General features: G+C 43.1%; 1 protein-coding gene across 2 annotated transcripts; it reads left to right on the top strand.

Annotated features, from left to right (window-relative positions):
* The first annotated feature begins 217 nt into the window (after nucleotides 1–217).
* DACT1 (dishevelled binding antagonist of beta catenin 1) lies at nucleotides 218–25,785 on the top strand. 2 transcript variants are annotated; one of them, XM_060693438.2, is made up of 5 exons: nucleotides 421–1,045; nucleotides 15,902–16,034; nucleotides 16,757–16,912; nucleotides 17,364–17,447; nucleotides 18,742–25,785. In XM_060693438.2, the coding sequence occupies exons 1-5, from the start codon at nucleotides 662–664 to the stop codon at nucleotides 20,574–20,576; spliced, it is 2,592 nt and encodes an 863-aa protein (XP_060549421.2). In that variant the 5' UTR covers nucleotides 421–661; the 3' UTR covers nucleotides 20,577–25,785. The 2 variants fall into 2 exon arrangements, with proteins under 2 accessions (XP_034289390.2, XP_060549421.2); XM_034433499.3 differs by lacking the exon at nucleotides 17,364–17,447 and having other exon boundaries at nucleotides 218–1,045.

The raw sequence follows: 25,785 nt of genomic DNA on the forward strand, positions 1-25,785 counted from the left end.
AAAGAAAGAAAGAAAGAAAGAAAGAAAGAAAGAAAGAAAAGGTTTGTTTTCATACAGAAACAGATGAGACTAACTAGGAATTGGGATTCTGATTATCACCAACCCTTCTTTGAAAGGACGAATTTGTGTTTCTGAAATATCTGAGTTTCCATCCCACCATGTAAAGAGAAAAGTCCCTCAAGGACGAAAACGCGGGGCGGCCAAACGGCTCTTTGAAGCGGTCGAATAGATAGATGCGCGCGATCCTAACGCGAGCTGCTCCTCGGGCCGCCTCTGGGCCGGCTGGTCTGAGAGGCGGAGAAGACGGAGGGGGCGAGGAAATGCAGAAGAGCCAAGAGCGACAGAGAGAGAGAAATAGAGAGAGGGGGGGAGAGAGAGAGAGGGGAGGAGCCGGGGAGGGAATAGGGGCATTGGAAGAAGGACGCCGGGGGGGAGAGAGAGAACCAGGCGGCGACGGCGGTGGCGGAGGGGAAGCGGGAGCAGCAGGGACGAAGACGTCGCGGGGTGCGGGCGGGGCAGCGGGGATGCTGCTGCCAGGAGGCTGCAGGCGCTGCACGGTTCCAGAGCGGCTGGGCTTGCCGTCCGCGGCGCGCAGCTGAGGCTCGGTGCCCCTGCAGTGCCCTCCGTGCAGGATTCTGCCTGCGCTGAGCAGGGCTCGGGCATGAAGGCGAGTCCGGAGCCAGGGAAGCAGCAGCCGGAGCAGCAGCAGCAGCAGAGCCAGGTGGCTGCAGCTGCGGCTGCGGCGGGTAAAGAGCCCGATCCGCGCTGGGCAAGGGACGGCGCCCGGAGTGAGGCGACGGAGGCGGAGCGGCTGCGCACCCGGGAGCGGCTGGAGGCTACACTCGCCGGGCTGGCTGAATTGGAATTCCTGCGCCAGCGGCAGGAGCTGCGCGTCAAGCGGTTACTGGCCGCCGCGCCCTCGGCTTCCCTGCGCGGGACCTGCTCCGGGGAAACGACGAGAGCCGCAGCAGGAGCCGGGATCCCGCCGCGCAGCTTAGAAGAGAAGTTCCTGGAGGAGAACATCCTGCTTCTGCGGAGGCAGCTGGTGAGCCGGGCCAGCCAGCCAGCCAAGGCGGTGGGCGCGATGCAGGGGCGCAGCCAGACCAAACGGGGAAGGTGGGGGGGAGGCTGTGGAGGTTCCGGGACCTCATCAGCTACGGAAGGACGCGGGGGGGGGAGAGAAAGGGCGGGAACGCGGCTCTGAGTTTTATTTTAACCCAATTCCATACCGCTTGGGACACGTGGGAAGCGTGTCTCTGAGCGTGTACAAAGTGCCTCTGTAGGATGCATTCAGGAGGGAATTCATTACAGGGTCTACATGAAAATTCGGCCACTTCTTCTTCAGGGAATCTCCCATTTCTCTCAGGAGAAAAGGTTTCTGTTTGGCATTAGTTGCGCCAGGTCGTTTCCCCTGCAGATGAGAAACATGGCAGGGTTGGTGGGAAGAAGGGGGTTTGAAAAATGGGGGTCACTTACATTGCGTGGGTGGAGGCGGAGGTTTCAAGATCTGCCAGGACCCTCCCAAGGTAACGATACTCCAAGCTGCTAACAGTGGATCTTCCTCCCCGCCCTTCATACCGAGCAGTTTTGAGTTTTGGGGCTTGGCGAGACAAGAGGGTTGCCGGGAAGTTTAGCCTTTTCGGCTGCATCCTCCTATGGTGAAGACCCATAGAAGGCACCGGCTTCCTCATTCCTCCTTTCCCTGCAGAAGAACCTCAGCAGAAATGAGGATGCGGGTGTGTGTGTGTGTGTGTGTGTGTGAGAGAGAGAGAGAGAGAGAGAGAGAGAGAGAGAGAGATGGGAGGAATGGCGAGGCAGATGCCAACTCATTTGTGAAATGGATGAGTTTGCTTCTGCATGAGGTGCTGAAGGTACCTCGAGGGTCTCCTTAGACTCAAAGTCTGTGGCAGAGAGGCTGTGGGGAGGGAGGGTCTCCAATGGAGCATTAAGAGGTCAGAGAAGAACCCCTGAAACCCCCATCCTTGGAAATATGGAAGCCCGGCTCCTGTATATTTCGGTGGGAGCCCAGAAAGGAAAAGCCAGGAACTTTTAAGCAGTATATTGAAAGGTTGTTTCTCTGTGCTCCTAAAGCATCACAGTTCCAGGGCTGGGTGCACACAATATTAAGAAGAACCAAATTCTGTGTGGCCACCTTCCATTACTCTTAATGATGGTCTCTTCATAGCAGGACAGCTGGCCTCCTCCTTCCAGCCTTCTGCATCAGTGCCTGCCCTTGGCCCATCCTTCTTTTGGCTAACAATAGCTGCCATACCTGTAGTATATGGTGATTAATTACTGCAGCTCCAAATGAGGGGCTTTTTGACATCCCACTGCACGGGAATGGGACCAGCGGGAATAACCTCCTTGCCCTTCCCCTAAATCCAGCACGCTTAGGCTTTGCTGCTGCAGCTAGCTCAGTTTTTCCATTCGCTTACAGATATGGGTGTGTGCATGTGTAAGGCTTAGGAGGAGCCTCGCAGGAGTCCTTGGTTGGGCATCAAGTTGCATATTAGATTGGCTGCTGAAGGGAATCAATTCACCTCCTGCAGATGCTGTTAATGTTGTTGATGTTGGCAGTCGACAAAAGCTGGGGCTGGACTGGGAAGAAAGCATTTATCTTATTGAGTTCCTGTCAGTGCTGCGGGAGCACATGTGGGATGCTTGCATTAATACTGTAGTGCAGCAGGAGGAAAGGACTTAAATGAATCCAGCCATCAGCTGAGTTCCATTGTTACTCTGCAAAAGGGGTGCAAATGTGCTTGAATTTAGTCACTGGAGATAATGGATGCTGCCCCCCCCAAGGAAACACCATTGTTGAAAAAAATCCTATAGAAATGAATAGGTAAGGTAGCGAAAGTCAATAAAGAGTGCTCTCTTTTGCAGCACATTTAACACAGGCTGCAAAGAGCTTGAAAGGGGGAAAATCAAAATTGAGTGCTGCTTTGCTCAACTGGAATCTCATCCCATTTCCCAGTTCCTAGAATGGAACTATAGGAAAAGAGCCAGCTGAGCTGGAAGGCGGGGTTAAACGTGTCATCAGTTGGAGTCATTGCGGTGCCATAAGAGACCCAAGTCCATCTCCCTATGAATTCCATTGATCCTTATCTTGCACCAATTTAGCTTTTGACTGTTGGTTGACTAGATTTTTGTATAGAAGTAGCAATAATAAACTCTTCCGTGCTTTCAACTTCACAAATGTGCCTGGTTATTTGTGCCTGACAGGAAGATGTGAATGCAGTTTTCTAGAGAGCAAATGAACCTTTTGGAGCATGAAGATCCCTGCTGGATGACTGCCAGCAGTAAATCTGGAGATCTTGCCGTCCATCATTTTAATAGGGGTTTGGACTTTGTCACTTTTCAGGAAGGCTGTTAATTTAGTCAAAATCAAAAGGAAGGATTGTTAGAACTACAGTCTTGGGGCCGCTGCTTAAGCAGCCAATAAAGAGTGGCTGTGCTTGTGGTTTCTGTGCCAGCAAAACTCATATCTGCAGAGTCAGTGAGGCAAAAACCAGAAAATAGAGGAAATGTTGCAGATGATACAAAACTGACTTTGAACCTAATATTAAGGGTTGAGAGAATATGCAAAATTTAACACTTCCAAGAAACTTCAAGGAAATGGAGAAAAGACAGAATGTGGTAGGAAGCTTGATACAAGCCCAAAAGCGTGTGATTTGTGAAATTCAGTCTGGTTTTTTGGTCCTCATTTCTCTCCCTGGAAGAAGCCAATGGCAATTCCCTTGAGACTTCTTATCAAGGAGACACTGGATGTGTCCACGATGTCACCACAGGAATCAAGCTCAATGTGGAGGAAATATTATCCCCCGCCAGCACAATTGCCAATTTGCAATCCTGCAGACATCATCATTTGCATATCAGTCCTTTTAGAGATAAGAAGAGCCTCATTTTACGCTTTAGGATTTTGGTGGATTTGGTGCCAGTCAACTCCATAGCTTTCCTTTCCCATTCAAAAAGTCCCATTTGAAATATCCCAACAGATCTATTCTTGGGGCATTTGGGGCTTTGGAAATACTCCATCTTTTCTTACAACCTTTACCAGTTGGCATCCAAGGAATGGAATTAGAATTCAGAAACCAGATGAGGCTAGGACAAAAATGATGTTTGATTTGTGTGTCAAAGAGAGAGCAGGCATGAATGTGATTCAACTTATGTTTTACTGTCTGAGCCAGGAGCAGGAATACAAAAAGATCATTTGCATGTTAATCGTTCCAGCCATTCTCACCTATTAATATCCTCAGGAAAGAGATCAAAACAGGGAAGTAATTTGTTATAGTAAGAGGGTATTGGCTTGGAAATGGGAAGATAATTCTTCCCCCCTTTCTTGCTTTGAGACCAATAGCGGTGGGATTTGCATATAAACCTGGACCATAGCTGATTCAATATTGCAACTATGATTTGTAAATGACAGTATCAGTGGCAAACATGTTGCTTAATTAAAAATTGAAGTGAATCCAGCTATAATACAAGTTGTTTCTTTATTTTAAGGAATGCAAACGCTTTTTTCATTCCATGGTAAAGACCTACTCCAGGAACTGAATGTGGGATTTGATTTAATAGCAATGTAATTAATATTAAATAATGAAAAATGATTACAGTTAATTAATGCACCTGGTTACTATCAATTCTCATTTGCAATATTATAAACTCAAATACTTTGGCCACCTAATGAGAAGGAAGGACTCACTGGAGAAGAGCCAAATGCTGGGAAAAATTGAGGGCCAAAAGAAGAAGGGGACGACAGAGAATGAGGTGCCTGGATGGAGTCACTGAAAGCAGTCAGTGTGAGCTTAAATGGACTCCAGAGGATGGTAGAGGACAGGAAAGCCTGGAGGAACGTTGTCCATGGGTTCGCGATGGGTCGGACACGATTTTGCAACTAACAACAACAAAACTCTTATGGAGTCTCTACTTCAAGGACAGTGTAGCAAACTGGAAAGTGTCCAGAGGAAGTAACCAAAGAAGGTGAGGGGGCCTAGCTACCAAGTAGCATAAGGACTTTTTTCAGGAGCTGAGTATATTAAGCCAGGAAATCTGATTCTTTGGAGATCTGTTAGTATACCAATGAAAGAAAACTATTGCACAGAAGATAGGAACCCAATTAGTGCTTCTAAGCAAAATATCATTTAAAAACATAATAGTTTTTAGTTGTTCAGCAGAGGAACAGATTTGCTCAGAAAAGTAGCAAATTCACAAACTTTCATGCAAAGTTTGAGTAGTCATTTATCAAGGAGGCAGTCATAGCAAAAGTCTTTCGGAAAATCTCTCTACTATGCAATCTAGTTTGCTGCCAACCCCTGCTTTACTTAATAATTGTTTACTGAATTAATGGTAACTGAGTTCTGGCCAGATACAATTCAGAGTGCTAGTTTTGACCCAGAAGTTCCTACATGGTTTGGCCCCAAAGTATCCTAAAGAACATTTATTTCAACTAATGCTGAAGCCTGATTGAGAACATGCCTGGAGAAGTTTCTTGTGGTCTTCCAGTTTTGTGAGGTGAAGGGGGCTAAGCCAGAAAATTCCATTTTCCAATCATGGCAGCCACACTCTGAAAAAAACCTTATTCTGGAAGATAGGTTTCCTCCCTTACTGATGGTTACCAGAAGGTAATGAAGAATGAACTCTTCCCAAAAACCTTTGGGGAGTGACTGAAACCAGATTTTATTACTTAACTAATTAGTTTGTTGGTATTGTGTATTATTTAATTTAGTTTTATTTTGATCTTTCTGATTTTGTAGTGGTTTTATTGGGTTTATAGTGTGAAAGCTTTGTAAATCAATAGCAACTCAATGGTACACACATTCAGTAAATAAATTAATAGCTTGCTAAACCATAGTTTACAAATCACAGTGGCTGAATTAAGACATTATTTTGCTAAATGTGATTTGTTTGAGCAGGTAGTTAGATCCTATAGTCCTCAGGACAACTTTTGGTAAGAAGACGGAGACCCTTCTAGAAGAATTCCAACCTTACTCTGACCTCAATCTATGCATTGATGTGTTCAAGTATTTTATTTAAACTGATGGACACAAAATAGTCTAAATATGATGTTCCATCTTTACTGCCCTCTCTCTTTAAAATATTGAAGATATTGTAAGAAAAGAGACAATTACAAGATGATTACTCTTTATGCTACTGATCTACAAAGGTGTGTAAAATAGCTCTAGACTTTAGTTCTTAATGAGACTGCATCAGAATAACAAAATAACAAAGTTGGAAGGGACTTTGGAGATCTTCTAATTCAAACAGGAGACCTTATACCAGTGTTTCTCAACCTTGGAAGCTTGAAGATGGTTGGACTACAACTCCCAGAATCCCCCAGCCAGCAACGCTGGCTGGGGGATTCTGGGAGTTAAAGTCCACCCATCTTCAAGCTACCAAGGTTGAGAAACACTGCCCTATACCATTCCAAACAAATGGTTATCCAGTCTCTTCTTGAAAACCTCCAGTGATGGAGCACCCACATATTCTGAAAGGAAGCCATTCCACAGATTAATTGTTCTTCTCAGGAAATTTCTCCTTATTTCTAGGTTGGTTCTCTCCTTGATTAGTTTCCATCCATTACTTCTTGTTCTGCCTTCAGGTGCTTTGGGGAATAGGTTGATCCCCCTTCTTCTTTATGACAGACCCTCAACTATTGGAACATTGTTATCGTATAACTCCTAGTCCTTCTTTTAATTAAACTAGTTGTACAACAATTCCTGAAACCATTCTTCATATGTTTTAGCCTCCAATTCCTAATCATCTTTGTTGCCCTTCTCTGCACTCTTTCTAAAGTTTCAATTTATGTAATATAAAGATCAGTTGTTATCATCAGGACTGACATTCCAAATCAGAGATACGGGAGTTGTTGGTGTCATCTTTTCCCCAACAATGACAATTGTACTTTGTCCCATCTTAACATGTCTTTTTAAACTTCATTCCAAGATTTAACTGCCATCCCTGCCTCTTTAGAGACATCTAGTTTGCTATGTGTCTTCACTGGAAGTCCTTTTCCAGACAATGAGTGTGGGTGTGGGGGGTTGCTTTATTGTAGGGGTGTCAAATTTTCATTGAGGGCCGCATCAGATTTTTTTTTTTTTGCTTTAATTTATATGCTGCCCTTCTCCGGAGACTCAGGGCGGCTTACAATGCATTACAATGTGTTTGATCTTGGGATGGGTGGGTGTGGCCAGGGTGGGCGTGGCCAGCTCAATGTCACTTGTGTTGAGAGCGCCTGTGGTGGCCCGAGCGCTCACGCGGCCCTCCTGAGCTCTGTTTTCGCTGGCAGAGGCACCGCAGGCCGGTCCTTCGTTGTTTCCAGGGTGGCCCCACGGGCCAGATCTAAGCACCCCACGAGCCATGAATTTGACACCCCTTTTTATTGTTTTATTACCACTGGGTCTATAAGACAGTTGGGCAGCGTCTAAATTCAACAAATAAATGAATAAAATAAGCAGCAACTACTCGCAGCATTCCCAATTTGTTAAGGGATGCTGAAGCAAATGCTGTCATTCATTTGATCCCAGCGCTGAATTCAATTTGGAACAGAGTAGAAGAAGAAAAAGAGCTGTGCGTCAAGATACTTGCACAGATATCGAGGCCAACAAATTCACAGATGGCATCACTTGAAACTACTTTCTTTTTAGACTACTAAATTCTCAAGAGCTATCAGATTGTAACTACCACAGTTCCCAGTCAGCTAGGTTATGGGAGTTATATTCCAACATATTTGAGGATGGGGGAAGCTAATGTGATTTTGTTTAATTAGCATATTTCTATTCTGATTTTCTTCCATCAGGGAACTGAAAACATCATATATGGTGTTTCTAGATTATTTCCAGTCCCAGGACTGATCAAAGCTGACATGGCTTATTCAGCAAAACATCTGCTTCAAGCAATGTTTTTGAAATGAACTACTGTAGTTGTAAAGTTCTACTTTAAGTAAGTCAGTTCTGCCCAAATAAGTTTACAGAACAGTTTCTTGAGACAAATAGTGAATATTGGAATGGAAATGAGGGACAATTGAGCATAACTGGAATTAACTATTCTTGCCACTGAAGGACAAATCATGAGGTTTAACCTATTTGCCAAAAACAGTATTGAGGTGCTTTAACACTAACAGTGAAATATGTCAGTTGAGGAATTTTAGATGGCATTAAGTAGTTCACAGTCATCCCAGATGCAGACATTAAATCTGAAACAAACTTTGGGAAGTATATGGGAAAGACCTTGGTTAGGGGTGGGCTGCTGGGGGTTCGCAGGGGTTTGGGAGAACCTCTAGCTAGGATTCTGTGCAGTTCAGAGAACCCCTAAATCCCACTCCTGGCTGGCCTCAGCTGCCCCACCCCTCCCAGGAGTCCCCACATGGCCCATTTTGGATGCAGATAAGTGCAGGGCACGCACAGAGGCTCGGGGAAGGTGAAAAACAGGTACAGGAAGTTCGGGAAGGCCCGTTTCTGGCCTCCAGAGGGCCTGGGGAGGCTGTTTTTGCCGTCTCGGAGGCTCAAGGAAAGCCTCCGGAGCCTGGGAAGGGGAAAAAAGCCCCCCCCCCATGGTGCAGGAAGCCGACTAGGCCACACCCACCATGGCCACGCCCACCCAGCAACCAGGCAGAGAACCCCTTGCTAAAATTTTTGAAGCCTACCCCTGCCTTGATTGAAGAGGTAGGGAAAAGAGTTGCTCTGTGGGAAATAGATAAGAGACAGCATAGTCCTCAGCTAAACAGTGAGCAGGGTAAGAGGCTCAGAAAGGGCCCTCCCTAGTTTCTTGGGCTGTAAAAAAGATGGTGGAAGAAGAAATGTATTTCCAGGCTTGCAAGATTCTATTAACATAGCTTCTTAATAAAGTAGAATTGGCTTATATGGCTGTTTTTCCTGTTTGGTCCAGCTGCTGATACCCACATCCTCCTAAACCAGGCTACTTTCTACTTCTAATTCCACTGATGGAAAATAGTTATGTGGCGATAGACAAGGATTGCATTCTTGAAAGCTTGAAGGCTTTAAATTCCAGTAACACCATGGAAGATCACCATCTATCAACTTGCTGCATATTTGGGAATATATATTTCAAAGACTGTGCCACAAGAATTTTTGGATATACATCGAAGCCATTTTAAGTATACCCTGAAATAGATGTGAAATGTAGATTGCACAGTTATATTGATGCCAGGCTTGGCTTCAGTTGTCACTGAGCGCAGACTCCAGCAAGATTTAATTTGTCTCCAAAGTGTGTGGGCTGGGATGCCAGCCATTCTGCTGTTGGAGCTGCCATCAATTATATAAAGCAATTATACTTTCCAGAACGGAGAGAAACTTGTGAACAACCAGTAACTCTCATGTTCCTCTTCATGGTTGCTCCTTATAAGTCTCTGCCACAGTTGCTGCATTTCTTTGTATTTATTTATTCAACAACGAACCCATCTATATTAAAAAAGAAAAACAAAAATATAGCAGTCATTTATCAAATGCCGAATTACAAATATGATCTAAATTGCCTTGTGACGTATCATCAGGGAGAGTGCAAGACATAACTGTAGAGGCAGAGAATTATTATGGAGAAGGATTGTCTTTACTCCCACATCTCACCCTGAGCTCAGTGGTGAGATTCTACCGGTTCGGACCGGTTCAGGAGAACCATTTGCTTCGACTTTCAGCTGTGAGTGAACCAGTTCTCTCTTTGTTTGAAGTGGGCCGACACGCCTCTGCGTTATACATACCTATATTTCTGCTTCCGAAGCCCAGCTGATCGGGGTGGCAGAGTGGATTGCTGCTCCTCAGCTGTTTTCCTTTCTCTCAGCAATGTGAAAGTTCAATTTTTGGCAAAGTGCGCTCGCGCGCTCAGCGAACCAGTTGTTAAACCAGTAGGATCCCACCACTGCCTGAGCTGATGTAGGGATGGGATCTTATGTCTCTCTATGCACACATGTGTAAGCCAGGTAGATTCCCACTAGAGGAGATGGACCGTGTCTTGGAGCCAAGCTATAAAGAGCTTTATAACTTTTTAAAAAACCAGCATCTTGAATTGGACTGTGAGATCTATTGGTAGCCAATGAAGCAACCAGAGAATCAGAAAATAAGTGTTATATCAAAGTAATGGTTTGCTCCTACTAGCTTCCTACTCGCTGTGCTTTATAACAGTTGTTCTTGGATTGATTTGAAAGATAGCTCTATCTACAGTGTGTTACAATAATCTAATTGCATGGTGGGTTAGGCATGGCCAAGGCTTCATGGGCCATGCAGGGCTGCAATTGGCAGAATTGGCTAAAGACCCCCAGCTGCAGCTTCCACCTACTTTCCCAGCAGGAATCAAGGACCCAATAATTCCCAATTATGTACCTGCTCCTTCTATGGGAAAGCAACTCTGTTTGCAACAATTGCTGGGGTTGTATCTGAACCTGGTGTTCCTGGACAAACAGTAATTCCATTCTTCTGGAATTAAGACCGATGGTTGTCCTTTACAGCTGGACTGAGAGATAGCTTCTTCAAAAGAGGTCAGACCACTGATTCCTTCAAGGGTGATAGCAGGTTGCCATCCTTCCAAAAACATTTACCAGTTCATGAACCCAGCTTGGCATGCCCTTCCCCCATTCTTGTTGTCTGAAGAAATGGGGAGGAGCAAAGATTCAGTCTGTTGTTGGATGGGTAAATCCTAATCACTTAATTGGTTTTCAAGCATGGGCTGAATTCCAGATAACATTGCAAGATACCTGATAGCAAAGATGGAACATTTTCAGGTTGCAGTGCTAAAAAAAAACAACCCTTTTCAACTTTTACATTTACTTAACGTTGTTTTATAGAATTCATATTTTGTTCCCCCCCAACTCATCACATAACAGAGTGCAGCCTTCAACTCATGGGAACATAAAGGGTAAGCAATGCCTGTTTTGAATTTGTGGAGATATTTGCTGATTTTAAAGACATCCGTGAGCAATGTTTTGTTGTTGCCAGTGCAGGTTACTTACAGCATCAGGTGAGGTAAAGTTTGGATGTGTGGGACAGGCTTAGTATGCATATGGCTGGGGTGGAAAAAAACAGCTCGTTTCTAGACCAGGGGTCTTCAACCTTGGCAACTTTAAGACTTGTGGACTTCAACTCCTAGAATTCCTCAGCCAGCAAAGCTTTCTGGGAGTTGAAGTCCACAAGTCTTAAAGTTGCCAAGGTTGAAGACCCCTGATCTAGACAATTCTTGCTTTCCGGGCCTTGAGTCCAAAGAGGTGGAAATGAAAATATGCAACCTGTCAAACCAAGATTTGGGGATTCAAGAGATGTTTGCAGCGGAGCAAAGAAGGCGAGGATGCCTTAAATCCAATCCAGGTTTAATATAGCAGGGATAAACAATCTTGTCTCCTTCTATGATTGGCGCTTGACAAAGGCGAAGGAACTTGTGTGGGTAAATGAAACCGTGAGCTATTTCATCGGACATGTATATACGTCCAGAAGAGTCTCCCAAGGCGAACAGGCCATGATGATGGTGAAATAACCTTCTACTGTAAATCTAGTGAAGCAGTCACAAAGCAGAGAGCAAGCAGAGTTCAGAAGACCCTGTGAATAAACAGAGAGAGTCCTGCAAAGAGAGATTGAACAAAAGACTGTACAAAAAGTTGAGGCTGGATTTCCTTTGGCCCAAGGGTTTTATATGGAGCACTTCAAGCTGAACTGTGTTCCTGAACCCTTAAAGAAGAATCATCTCTTGCGTAAAAGCCTTAGCCCATCCTTCCATGGAGCGCTTTTTAAAGCCTCATATTCTCCCAACATCCTGTTCATTGTCCCATCATTCATCCTCAGTGCTGTTTTGGAGCATGTGAGAGTTGTATATTTTCAGCACCAGTGCTTGTGCTGCAAGTTGCAAAGAGGGATGGGGGGGAGAAAAGAAATTGGTTGTATCCCCTGGCTGGCTGTGAGATCTCAGACAAAGAGGGTTCCCCACACCCCCATTTTCCTATTCTGATAAGGATCACTTGTCTACCTTTAGAGTTTAGAAGAAGGAGCCTTTCAGTCTCAGCCAGCAACAATCGATGGGCTAGGAGAATCACATTGGACCTAGAATGAGATTGCCTGGGGGACAGGAAATACTGTCTCTTCTAGCGATCCTATATTAGTCTTTTCCCTGTGTAATTCTGGATTGCAATAGAAGAGATTAAAACTCAGATGCAGTAGAAGCTACCCTCCCTCTGGCTCTGCAATTTCCCATGTTGGGCTCATTAAACAATACGTATCCATTTTTAGAACATCCATTTTAATTTAAAATCGCTGCAGTGTAACATTTAACATTTTAAAAAGATGTACTGCAATAATGATGAGCAAATCTTGCTCAAGATACAATGAAACAGCCCCATTTTTATAATGTTTTTAAATAATTTTCCTATGTTCTTTGTTGTATTATTTTTTTGCTGTAAGCCGCCCAGAGTCCCTTGGGAGTTGGGCGGCATAGAAATTTGATAAATTAAATTAAATTAAATTTTGGGATGCTTTTGAAATAATGAAACAAAATGAGATAAAGGTTTTATTAGCAGTTATCATTTGGTACTGATGTTGGTTAATCTCAGAAAGGTGAACTGGGATACACATGGTTAGTACTTGAATCGAGGCCTCAGATCCTTGCTAGAACTATAGGCTAAGCCAGAAAGTCAGTGACAGTGAACACCCCAGGAAAAGACAGTGCCAATTCCACACAGCCTCTGAGAAAACAACATGCAAACTTAGTTGAACTTGAGTAGAAGAAGGCTTTACTTGTTCTTTACTCTGCTTTTGTGATCAGAAATGTTATTTACCGTACTGAGTATTTTGATATACAGAATTGGAACTGGACCAGCACTGACAGGGCCAAGCTTATGACACGCGTGTCCTCTATCCATGTCAGTTTGTCAGAACGGGATCTGGAGCTGCTGGGGGTTATAGAGTCTCTTAGTATTTGTGACTTTCTGTTGTTGCTTTTAAGGATATTAAAAGTATGCAAGATATGCTATGCATACACAATATTTTTTACCGTCTTACTGATTTAACTCATTTTCTGGATTCTCACAATACACCAAATCATAAATTAATCAAATGGGTTCAGTTCGCATAACTCCCTAAGCTACACAAAACCGAATCCATGGTAATGCTATCTCCTCATAGCATGTTGTATGAATGAATTTGCAATTTAGCTGTCTTGCTGTACAGTTTGGTTATATAGGTTGGTTAAAACATCAAGACGGTAGTACTTTGGGTTAGGCTTTGAATGTACAGTCCTTGCCACCATCTGGATTTTTGTTACACACACACACACACCTTGCAGATACTCCTGGAGGCATTCAACTAATTAGGGAAAAGGTAGGCTGGAAAATAGATTTGAATTGAAATGGGAAATTTAATGGGAGTGTGCATTGCTAGAGTTGCCCTTTATTTGTGACCACACATTTTGTATACATATGTATATGTACTGCTATAACATGGTTACCCTTAGGGTGTAAATAAACACCAAGGATGTTTGCTTTGTCTCTGTAACTGTCCTTATCCTGCCAAAAGAGTGAGAGGAGAGAGTGATAACAGAAACCTTTGTGAATGGGGTTTTGGTAACACGGAAATATTTCCTCTCTCCTTCAGGCAAATGGAGAAAATAAAATTACACTCCATTGAATGGAGGAAGACGACCTATGTCCAATAAGGACTTATTTCATTAGGAAAATGTATTTATTTTATTTATTTATTAGATTTTTATCCTGCCTTTATTATTTTGTAAGTAATTCAAGGCAGTGAATGTACCTATTACGGTAATCCTTCCTCCTCCTGTTTTCCCAACAACAACAACCCTGTTAAGTGGATGGGCTGAGAGAGAGAGTGACTGTGGCTCAGTCACCCAGCCAGCTTTCTTGCCTTAGGTGGGACTTGAACTCATGGTGTCCTGGTTTCTAGGCCAGCACCTTAACCACTACACCAAACTGGTTCTCTTTTCCCCTCCCATTGCACGCCAACGGGTGAACACGCTCCATTGGGTTGTGTACCAAAGACATCTATTCCTATTCTCTGCTTCCAAGCTTTCTCATAGACCAAGAGGGGCTATGGAGAAAATGTGAAAAATAGGTGGATTTTCCTCCCCCCCCCCAAGTTGGTCAAAAATTGTTCCATAAACTTGTTACGCTGTAACACGAAATCGGAACCTGCAAAAACCTTGAGCATCTGCCCCTTAAGTGACACTTCAAAAAGGGCTTCCACATTCACAAATGGCCTTGGACTATTAAGTGATTTGGGATGGAGGAAGCTGCCCTTGAATGACAGCATGCCAAGAATCAGGGGGGTTGACACATTTAGCCTGCCAGATGGACCCTTACAAGGTAGTGAATCCCCCATTTTTCTTTTTCTGAGAACCGCGCTTTTTCAGAGAAATGAAATGCTAGAAGATACAGAGTATATATGTAAAATAAGAGCTTTGTGCAACAGTGTTATTGAGGGATAGGTATAATTATAAGATGCAGCAGAAAAACTGATTGCTCTGACCTGAAGTTAATGAGCTTATTTTAAACTCATTTTGTAACACGATGCATGAAGAATATCTTTTACTTAAATGCTCTTATTGCTTCAAGCAACCAATCCTTTCCTCTAACCGAGGATGAAGAAGGGGATTTACTACTTGGGCTTCAGCTGTCTTGATCTAGTTCTAATCACAACGACACCACTTAACAAGGATATACAATCATAATTTGCCATTCAAGAAGCGTGGGCTAATATCTAGTCTCAACTATTCAGCCAAGATACCTGTCTTGGGTTGTTTATCTTGCAGAAGAGCAGAGCTGGGAATTCTGCCAGTTGTAACCCAGCACATCTGGAGGGCGCCAGACTCGGGAAAGCTGTATTATAACAGTAATTCTTTGCAAGTTCAGGAAAAGGTCAGCAAGGGTTCAGGGTTTAGCTACCTTGAATGAAACTCAGTTTCTTGCCTCATTTTTAAAGGTTATCCTTTCTATTACAAAAATACACCCTTCTGTCAACTTATAATAAACATTTACAATTATAACCTTTCTTAAGTCTAAAACCTTACCCATAGGTTAAAGATAAAGCATCAGTGTTATTGCATAAATATTATGTGCATTAAACTTCTCCCCCATAATTAAAACGGTTTGCATTCATCAAGATCTTGGTTGAACAAGACAGAGTTAATTTGGCTGCCTACATGACTCCAGTGCTTCAATTGGGGGAAATTTTCTAGTTTCCGAAGCTGGAGTGCCACTGTGCAAAAGAGCTCCAGAAAATGACCAAATCCTTGGCTGGGTTCACATGGAGCGTGCTTGAAAGTCAGGTTGTTGGTTTGTCTGCTTGCTTCTTTGTTTGTTTATTCATTGATTGAGCGAATGAATTTATACAGCCAGGGCTTCAGAAAGGACCAGAATCAAGCTATTTTTAGAATGGGGCTGCTTGGAGGCAGAATGTTAATTTTGGGAGTGTGTGTCGATGAGTATTCAGGCATTTGATAAGATGAAACAAGAGAAGGGAATAATTCACAGATGCATAAACATAAGTGTCACTGGTCCTCAGAAATATAGTTCTGGTAATGATTGGAGAAGATACTTCAATATTGCTTACTCTAAGACTAATCTCTCTTTCTTAATAACAAAAAGAGTCTTAAATCTGTATATGGAAACCAAAAGTATGTCTTACATACTTCCATGCTGGTTTTGTGTATGACACCCTTGCACACTTAAGTCCTTTCTTCTTTGTTGTTTATCCGTGCAATAGCAAAGTGGTATAGACGGAAAAAACTTTGCCTTTGGGACAGGAAGTAAAAAAAAAGCCATACTAGAAACCAGTAGAAACAATATTTGTTCAACAGGATCTAGTAACAATGGATTGGTTTATGCTGTTGCTATATATGCATTCTTCCTTAACCTATCATATACTGAAATCGGTTTTCATTCTGGCTATTATTTCAGAACTGCTTAAGAAGAAGAGATGCTGGCTTATTAAACCAGTTGCAAGAACTGGACAAACAGATCAGTGATTTGAGGCTGGATGTTGAAAAGACAGCAGATGAACACCTTGACATGGATAGCCGTCCCAGTTCAGGTAAGCATTTTATGTTGCTAAGCTAGGTTATGAGGATCAGCAGACTTTAGGTCTTGGCAACCCAGCATTCTGTGGGGGCCCAAGCATCTAGGACATCCCTAGGTACGATCCACAGAACTCCAGTGTTAAATAAAAATGTCAAATGCCTTCCATCTTGCATGAAAAAGGCAACTGCCAAGGAATTATATCCCACCGGGAACAGTTATGCTATAAGGAACAAGCTGAGGAAGCTGCAGCCAAAACTCTGCTTCCTCAGATGACATGAATTATAGTTACAGCTTCTTAATTTAGGTTCAGTTATAGTTGGAGGTTCGGTTAATTATATGGAAACTGAAAGATGTCTATACTGTATCAAATGAAGCCTCCCTTTACTTTTACTGGCCTTTATATCTGACAGCTAATTGCATCTACAGTCCTATATTTCAGTATGTTTGCCAAAGAAAGAGCCACTGATAACCATTATTCAGATGTAGCATTTGACATTTATTTACTAAAAAAAACGTGTAGGTGTATTGTTTCATTAAGAGGTAGATGTGGGAACTAGACTCAGTTCTATCATGTTGCTACATTCCCTCTGCGCCATCTCATTTTCTTAAACAAACTCCTGTTTTATTTGGAATGGGATTTTAGGTTCAGGAGGAATATGCTAGATTATTGCCCTATTCCTTCCATATGCTACTAACCGCAAGCAGCTTTAATGGACTTTTTTGTTTTTTTAATAGGGTTTTATGAGCTGAGTGATGGGGCTTCTGGATCTCTCTCCAACTCGTCCAACTCTGTTTTCAGTGAATGTTTATCCAGTTGTCACTCCAGTACTTGCTTCTGCAGCTCTTTGGATGCATCCTTGAGTGGCTCTGATGGACGGCCCAAATCTGCAGGTATAGCAAGAATTTCTAATACCCAGGCATGTTTAAGGTTATTTTCCTTTGCAGCATACATCAGGAGCTCATGCAACCCATCAAGTTAGCCATTGGGGCTATTCTGAGTCCCGATCAGCCTTGTCCTTGTTTGTTCCTGGTCAATACTGTGTTTCTCCAAAAAGAAGGCCAAGTCTTATTTTCTTTTGACCCCCGAAAAAATGGCTAGGCCTTATTTTTGGAGGGTTCTAATGATCGACTCACCTTGCGGTGGTGGCACCAACAGCCCCACCCAGCAGAAGCCTGCTGCTGGCCCACTTCTTCTGCGGCCGATCTGGATTTTCTGCAGATCGATCTGGAGCTCTGTTATCGGCTGCAGATGCCTTCCAGAAGGCATCTGAAGGTGAAAGGGAGGCCAGGGCAATTTTATTTATTTATTTATTTATTAAATTTATATGCCGCCCCTGTCCAGAGACTCAGGGCGGCTCGATGCATGCGAGTGGTGGCAAGCAGCCGCAGAAGAAGGCGAGGCAGGTGTCGAGGTGTGCGAGGCCTGGTAAGTAGGGCAGCTCTACCCCCCCACCATCCATACCCTAGCTTATTTTTTACCTGTGTGCCTTGTCCCACCCCTTGCACACTGGGGTGGGCGGGATCTTAATTAGGGCTAATTTTGTGGGTGGGCTTAATTTGATCACATGCACTCAAAAATGTGATAGGGCTTCTTTTCAAGGTGGGTTGTCTTTTTGGAGAAACACGGTAGATACTGGGATAGACAGCAAAGAAAACAATAGCATTACCAAATGAGCTTCTACTGAGATAATGGCTGTGGGATAAAAACACTGGATCTAATGATCCAATAGATCAGTTGCTATATTCATACACTAAACCAGGGGTGTCAAACTCAAGGCCTGTGGGGTGCTTAGATCTAGCTCACAAGGCTGCCCTGGAATCAGTGAAGAATTGGTCCACAGTGCCTCTGCCAATGAAAATGGAGCTGGGGGGGGGCGTGGGTGGCCCTTCCAAGCTTCGTTTTCGTTGGCAAGGGTTGCAGGAGGCTGACACAACCGAATTTTCTCTGGCAGAGTGCTCAGGCCGCCACAGGCGACCCTGATACAAGTGACATCAAGCTGGCCATGCCCACTCCAGCCACGCCCACCCTGGCTACACTCACCCTGATGTGGCCCTCAATGATCCTGATGAGAATGTGGCCCTCAATAATCCTGATGTGGCCCTCAATGAAATCGAGTTTGACACCCTTGCACTAAACTAAGCAACATTTTGATCTATTGTATGAAACCAGACACTATAGTTTGTGAACAATATTTTCTGTGGGCCAATCATGATTTACTCAGTAAATGATGATTAAACAAAATATGGCTCACCCCTGATTCCATATTCTTGTTCCCCCACCCCCCAAGTGTAGCTGATATGGGAGAAATAAATAGGCTGTAGCCACAGATTGGTAGCTGAGGGATAGAGAGAACTGGGACGTTTCTTCAGCCCCATGTTTATATCATTTATTTTTTAATCAAATTACAGAAATCTGAATATTATAAGAATAATATGCAAGTAAAGCTCTTCATTTGTATTGTATTTTTATTTGCAATCTGTCTCAAATCTGTGAGCTAAATGGGTCATCCTCAGATTGGAACTCTTTATAAATATATTGAGATAGGAATTGTCAATCTGGATTTTATAGAAAACAGTATCTTGGACTATTGTAGATATGTAGACTATTGTAGACATATCTTAATCCAAATGATAATAATTGCAATAGGAAGTTATTAGTTCCACTTTCATCTCCGAATGTTATTCCTTACTTATTTCGTCTCCATTTCATTGAATTTCAGATTTCATCAGCTGGCTGGAGCAAAACAAAGGAGTCCAACAAAATGACCAAGCGGGGATGGCCTCTCCATCAATGCCACACACAGATTCTTTTGACATCGTTGCAGATGTACATCCAAAATACCAGTGCGATCTGGTGTCTAAAACTGGAAATGATGTGTACCGTTATCCCAGCCCTTTACACGCTGTTGCAGTGCAGAGCCCCATGTTTCTTCTGCCGGTGACCAGTTGTCCCCCAAGAGAAGAAGTAGAAAGAACCAGTGACAATGCTGTTGATGTTGGACCGGAACTCAACTCAGAAAAAACAGTGGATTCTTGTCTTTCACACACTTCTCGTTCTCCATCCTGTCCTTTGCCCAGCAGAAAAATGGATGGATATATTTTAAGCCTTGTGCAAAAAAAGGCTCCTTCGGTGAGGACTAATAAACCAAGAACGAATCTGAATGCAGATCTGGCCAAGGGGATTTTGAGACATGGAAGCTTGTGTCTTCGGCAGATGGCTACCGCTGCGCCTAGCAATACCACTAACGCTAAGAATCTCAATCAGCCACTTTCACATTCCAGTGGAACCACTCTTACCCTAGACAACAGTGCCTTTTCTCCCATAAAGCAGAATTCAAAGGATGTAGAGCATACGGAGTTAAAAAAGATACCCGCACCTGCTGTTTTCCCACCAAATGCTAATAATGATCAAAGCAAGCCCTCGGTGAAGAATGTCAAAACTCAAGAAGTGATGCGATCCCCTGTGACTAAGAGTGATGCTCTCAAGGAAAGTGGCCAACTCTTTTTGATATGTCCTAAAGAAAGCCCAGGGCAGCACATAACACCCTTGAAAGAAAAGAAAGCCGTCCAGCTTCCCAAAAAGCTATCATTTAAAAGTAGTGGGACGCAGTCGGCTTGCTCTGTTTTGTCAGGCCAGGAGAGCAGATCATTGGTGGAACTTAAAAGTGAGGGGTCATCATCCCAGAGTCTGGAGGAGGGATTGCTGGTGAATGCCCAGTTCATACCTGCTCAGCCACAAACAGTCAGACTTCACAAAGGCACCAGGAGTGTCAAAATTCTCAAAGGTTCTATGGTGAAACACAGATCTCATCTGGTCACTGTGCTGGAAAATGGACCTCAGGCTGGACGGGAGAGGGCCAAGCCCATGGGCAAAAAGTGTCACTTCCTGGATGAATTGGATCCAAATAAGAAGCCAAAAAAGACCGCTTTGAGAGGGAAGAAAGGCCTCCACCTTCAGCCAGATGCCAACCACCCAAGTCGGCAGCCAGGCGTACTCAAGTCTGTGCTGAGGCCCCACGGACATAGCAGAGAACCAGTAGTTGCCAAGCCCAAGCACAAACGAGCAGATTACCGGCGCTGGAAACTCTCTACAGAGGTATCTTATGAAGATGCCCTTAGGCGGGCCAGGAGGAACAGGAGAGAAGCTGTAGGAGTCTATTCACAGGTTCCACATCCTTATATCAGCCCCTATGCCTATGTTGCTAGTGACTCAGAATATTCGGCTGAATGTGAATCCCTCTTCCACTCCACTGTAGTGGACACCAGCGAGGATGAAAGGAGCAACTATACCACCAACTGCTTTGGGGACAGCGAGTCCAGCTTAAGTGGAGTGGAGTTTGTTGGTGAAAGCACAACAACCAGCGACTCAGAGGAAAGCGGGGGCCTCCTTTGGTCCCAGTTCGTTCAGACACTTCCCATCCAGGCAGTGGCTGCTGCTTCAGAGCTCCATGAAAATGCAGCCAAAGCCTTTGTTAAGATTAAAGCATCCCATAACCTTAAGAAGAAAATCCTTCGCTTTCGGTCCGGCTCTCTCAAACTGATGACTACTGTCTAAACGGATATGAGAAGCAAATGATAGCAGCAATGATAATATCCCTGCCTCTTGGTGAGACGTATATGTGTAAGGGAAGTGAGTGTCAGGATTTTGGCAGATCTTGGGGACATTTTTTCAGGACTTGGGAGCTCTGTAGCTATGCTGACTCCAAGAGGGCCCTTCACCGGCTGTCATTGGAATTGCCTGCCTTAACATCTCGAAGGGCAGAGCAAGCAACTTTTCTGTGACGGAGTGGACATGTTTGTGTAGGTCTACTTTTTGGGCTGAGGACTATAGAGGGATCAAGCAAGTAAGGCAGGGCATGTCCTGCAAGGGGATAATGTTGTGCCATTTCAAGGCTTCCTAATCTTTTCCAGCTTCAGAGGTTGGATAACCACTCGTAAGGTTATGTAAGGTGAAGGAATGACAAAATTTTGGGGACAGGGCCAAACATGGGAAGCTTGGTTTTTTTTGTGTGTGTGTGTGGAATTCAAGACTTTGGGGGGAATTTTAAGAGGTAAAATTAGGTGGAGATTTAAGTCATCTATTTTAGACATTGAAACCTCCAAAAAGGGAAAGCTGACCTTAAAAATCCTCCAAACAATACCATAGAACCGTGATGGCGAACCTATGGCATACATGCCACTTCTGGCACGCAGAGCCTTCTCTCCAGGCATGCGAGCTGTTGCCCATTGCTCTTCTGGGTTCTGGCGCACTGGCCAGTTAGTTTTCATGCATGCTGGAGCACTGGAAACTGGAAGAGCAGCCGCCCGGTGCGCATGCGCGCTAGGAAGATTATCTTCTGGTTTTTGGCACACACATGTGCCCTGGCCAGCTGGACTTTGCATGCACATGCATGCCAGAAACCGGAAGACCAGGTGGCCGGTATGTATGGGTGTGCCGGAAACCGGAAGATCATCATCCCTGCACTCTCATGCGCACTAGATAGTTGCTCTTCTGTTTTCCAGTGTGCCCATGCGCTCCAGCCAGCTGGCCTTCGCACGTGCATGTGCACCAGAAACTGGAAGACCAGGTGGCCGGTTTGCATGCATGTGCTGAAAACCAGAAGAGCAGCCTCCCGGTGTGCGCATGCACACCGGGTGGCTGATCTTCCGGTTTCCAGCACGCATGCATGTGCGTGCATGCATGCTCCTGTTTTGGCACTCGGTTCACCAAAAGGTTCACCAACACTGCCATAGAATGAAAGTATCTGTTTAGTTCATTTTGGGGGGAATCTCGGGAAGAACATAAAACGTGTTGGGGGACTCCATTTGAGCCAGGGTGTCTACCTCTGATTTAAACTTTGAAATAATCCATTATAATAACAGAACGTTGGGCAGATTTAATCTCCTTCTCCTAATGCACCATTTTTAGCATGACAAGGGCTTGCTCTGGAGAAGGAAAGACTCGCCTCTTTTACGTTTGCAGGCTTCCCATTCTCACTTGCCTTGAGCAATCAGGCAAATGGCTAGTTACAAGACTGGTATAAGCAGAGAACAGAAAGTAGAATCTATGGCAGCCTTTTCTAACCAGATACCTTTAGTGTGGGGACTGCGATTCCCAGAATTCACAGCCACCAGGAAAGGCAGCAATTCAGCCCATTAGGGAAGGTTGCCTTACGTAGACTTTTTTGGGATCTCTCTGGTGCTGCTTTTGGCAATCTGCCAAAAAGGTCTTATGAAGATGTGATCAACACACATCTGCCTACGTAAACAAAACAAGGTGCTTCTTGTAAATAATTTTTCTAGAATGCTTTTTGTAGGGCAGATATTTAAGTCTTAACGGACTGCTTAGTTAATGTCACTTGAACCTCCATATTTTTGAGTCAACACTAGTGCCTTTTAAGTGGTGAGAACAAAAGCCACTGTGCTAGTTTTTAAACAAAGGATTAAGACACCAGTTTACTGCTTGGGCTGATTGAGATGCAGAGAAATGAAGACTTAGACCAAATGTTGATTTAAAAACAGTGTTAGAAACATCAGTGTGAAAAGATGGTTAAATGAAATGCAGGATACACATTTTTTAAATAAGCAAACTTGGTAAGCATTGTGTTGATTTATGCGGCATCACTGATTAACACAGAAAATCTCTGCTTCAGATTATCTCCATCATCCACAGACATTTTATATTTACAAAAAAAGAGACCAAGATTTCGCTTGACGCCTCCTTATACGCTGATTAGATTAGTTGTTCCTGTTGTTCAGCATTGTCTATTTTGAATTAAAACTACCTTCAAGAGTCTTGAGCAGAGGTTTTCCCCATTATTTTCTCCTGGATGATTTTTAAAAGTAGAAGCAGGGATTGAACTGCCTTCCAAAGGAGGAACCTCAGTACTGAGCCATAACTACCTAAAGCTGCCTTGAATTTAGATAATGATCCATCCAGCCCACTGCTCTATGGCTTTTTCCAATGTTACTTTCTGAGATCCTGAAGAAGTTGGGAATTTGGGGCAGTGGCTCTACCTCTTGAATTACTGTATTCATCATCTCTTACCAACATGCACATGTTTTAGTAGTATTGAATATTAAATTGGATTAGGAGGTGGCAATCCAAATAGTGAGATGAGGGAAACAAATGACATAAACTTCAAAATCCTTTAGGATTTATATGTGGTGGGAAGATCTGCCTTCTGCCATTTAAACCTGCTTTGTTAATCTTGTATAAGGTCAAGCACTTTGAATAAGCATCTTTAAGGAGGGAACCTGAAATGCAGGTAGTCCTTGACTTACGACCACAATTGAGCCCAAAATTTCTGTTGTTAAGTGAGACATTTGTTAAGTGGGCTTTGTCCCATTTTATGACCTTTCTTGCCTCAGTTGTTAAGTGAATCACTGCAGTTGATAAATTAGCAACATGGTTGTTAAATGAATCTGGCTTCCCCATTGACTTTGTTTGTCAGAAGGTCGCACAAGGTGATGACATAACACTGGGACATTTCAACTGTTGTAAATACAAACCAATTGTCAAGCATCCAAATTTTGATCATGTGACCATGGGGATACTGCAAAGGTCATTAAGTGTGAAAAACGGTCATAAGTCACTTTTTTCAGTGTAACTTCGAAAGGTCACTAAATGAACTGTTGCGTACACCTAATTTTGCATTCTTGATGGGAATTCTAGCAACTGATGGAAAGAGAGTGACAGGCAGATTGCTGTCTTTCATTCCCAATTTAATCTGCTGGTTACTTTGAAAATACTTTGTGATCATAAGATCATTTCCTATACATTTTTAATTTTAAGAATAACTTCTAGCATTCACAACCAAAATTTAAAATCTGAAAAAGTGTTCAAAATGAAAGGCCAACCCCAAAGAACCACAGAATCAGAATATTGGTAACTACAGTACTTGAAGTTTAGCAACGTTTCTGAATTTTGATTCCAGTTCTAGCCATGTTCAAGTGCTTGAACTTCTAAAACTGAGACTTTTTTTAAAAGGAAATGCAAATCTTGCCAAATATCAATTTCTCAGATGCTATTTGTATGCCAAGCTTTCATACGCCATCGCTGGATATTTTAAAATGTCAAAGAAATGTGTTCAGTATTGTGTATTGTTTTGTAGTTCTGTATGTAAGTGAGGATTTTAAAACAATACTTCAAATAAGAGTAAATATTGCAAGTGGAGAAGTGGTTGAGAAAGATCATTTAGGGCTTCTTTTCCTTGGCTGCTTTGTCCTGAACCAAGCTACCGTAGATACCTGAGACAAAAGTGCTTTTAGGACTGAGATTTCTGCAGAAGATATAAATCTTGAACCTTTAGATGGTTGGTGCCCTGATGAATTATTATAATAATTAAACCATGGGAATAATAGTGAATAGCAATATATAGCCCAATAATTTCATTTCTGAAAACCTTATAGATCTTGGTAATTCTTTTCCTTCCTTTAAGAATTCTTTGTTTAAGAATAAAGAGTTAAAGTAAATAAAGGCAATGCTAGAGGTCGATGTTTAGTTTTGCAGGATTTCAGTTTCTGGTTTATTTTTAATTTGAAAAAAAAAATCTTAAAACAAGCTGGGCCAAAGAGGCTGAACAGGTTCTTCTGTCTTGGATATATGCATTAAGGTCAAGATGGGGAATTTTTCTGCACATCCCACTCAGTCACTATCCAGTTCCATTCCATTTCCCTTCTAATCAGGGGTGAAATCCAGCAGGTTCTGACAGGTTCTGGAGAACCAGTAATGGAAATTTTGAGTAGTTCGGACCACCTCTGGCTGGTCCCAGAGTGGGGTGGGAATGGAGATTTTGCAGTATCCTTCCCCCAGGAGTGGGGTGGGAATGGAGATTTTGCAGTATCCTTCCCCCTGGAGTGGGGTGGGAATGGAGATTTTGCAGTATTCTTCCCTTGCCATGCCCACCAAGCCACACCACACCCACCAAGCCACGCCCACAGAACTGGTAGTAAAAAAAAATTGGATTTCACCACTGCTTCTAATATTATAATAATATAAGAATTTTGCTGGTCTGAACTAAAGGATTATCTATTCTAGGATCCTGTTTCCCACAGAAACCCACCTGATAATTCTGGGAAGCTTATTAGAATAGCAGTAGGATTCTCCCATGTTCGCCAGCAATGGAACTGAAAGGCCAACGTACTCTGACTTGGAGATGGTAGATAAACATCATGACTGATAGCTGTTGATAGCTTGGGCCATGAGAAATTTACCCAGCACCTTTGTAAAACCAATCCCATTTCATCTGGTTATAATATATTTCCTTTTGTTTTTCCTGAATCTCCCACTTTTCCGTTTCTCAGGAAGATCCTACATTCCAGCATTTTAATTTTAGATGTCTCTCTTTTCTCATACGAGTTTTCGAAGCTACAAATCCCAACTATTAAAACTTTTCTTTGTATGGGAGCGCTTCCTACCCCTTGATCATTTTCGTGGCCTTGTCTGCACCATTTCCAGCTCACTAATATCATTTTTGAGGTGCAATAACCAGAATTCAGTATTCTAAATGAACAATACAATGGCAATTGTCTGACACTTCTTTCTTTTGACTTTGGGAAAATTCAAAAAGTCTCTTTAAGTATATTGTGTGTATTTTTTTTCCTTACAGTTTACACAAATATGCATGTTAAAAGCATGAGTGTCAGTTGTGTCAGTTTTTCTGTCTTGTGTCCAATAATTGTACATCATTAAGCAGCGGTATTTTATATCTCTATATGAATCACATTGCTTTATAAATTAATATAATGCATTGATATGCTGTAATAAACATTTCCTTTTTTAA

Source organism: Pantherophis guttatus, chromosome 1 (genome assembly GCF_059756535.1).
Source record: "Pantherophis guttatus breed Tessera chromosome 1, ASM5975653v1, whole genome shotgun sequence".
Classification (NCBI taxonomy): domain Eukaryota; kingdom Metazoa; phylum Chordata; class Lepidosauria; order Squamata; family Colubridae; genus Pantherophis; species Pantherophis guttatus.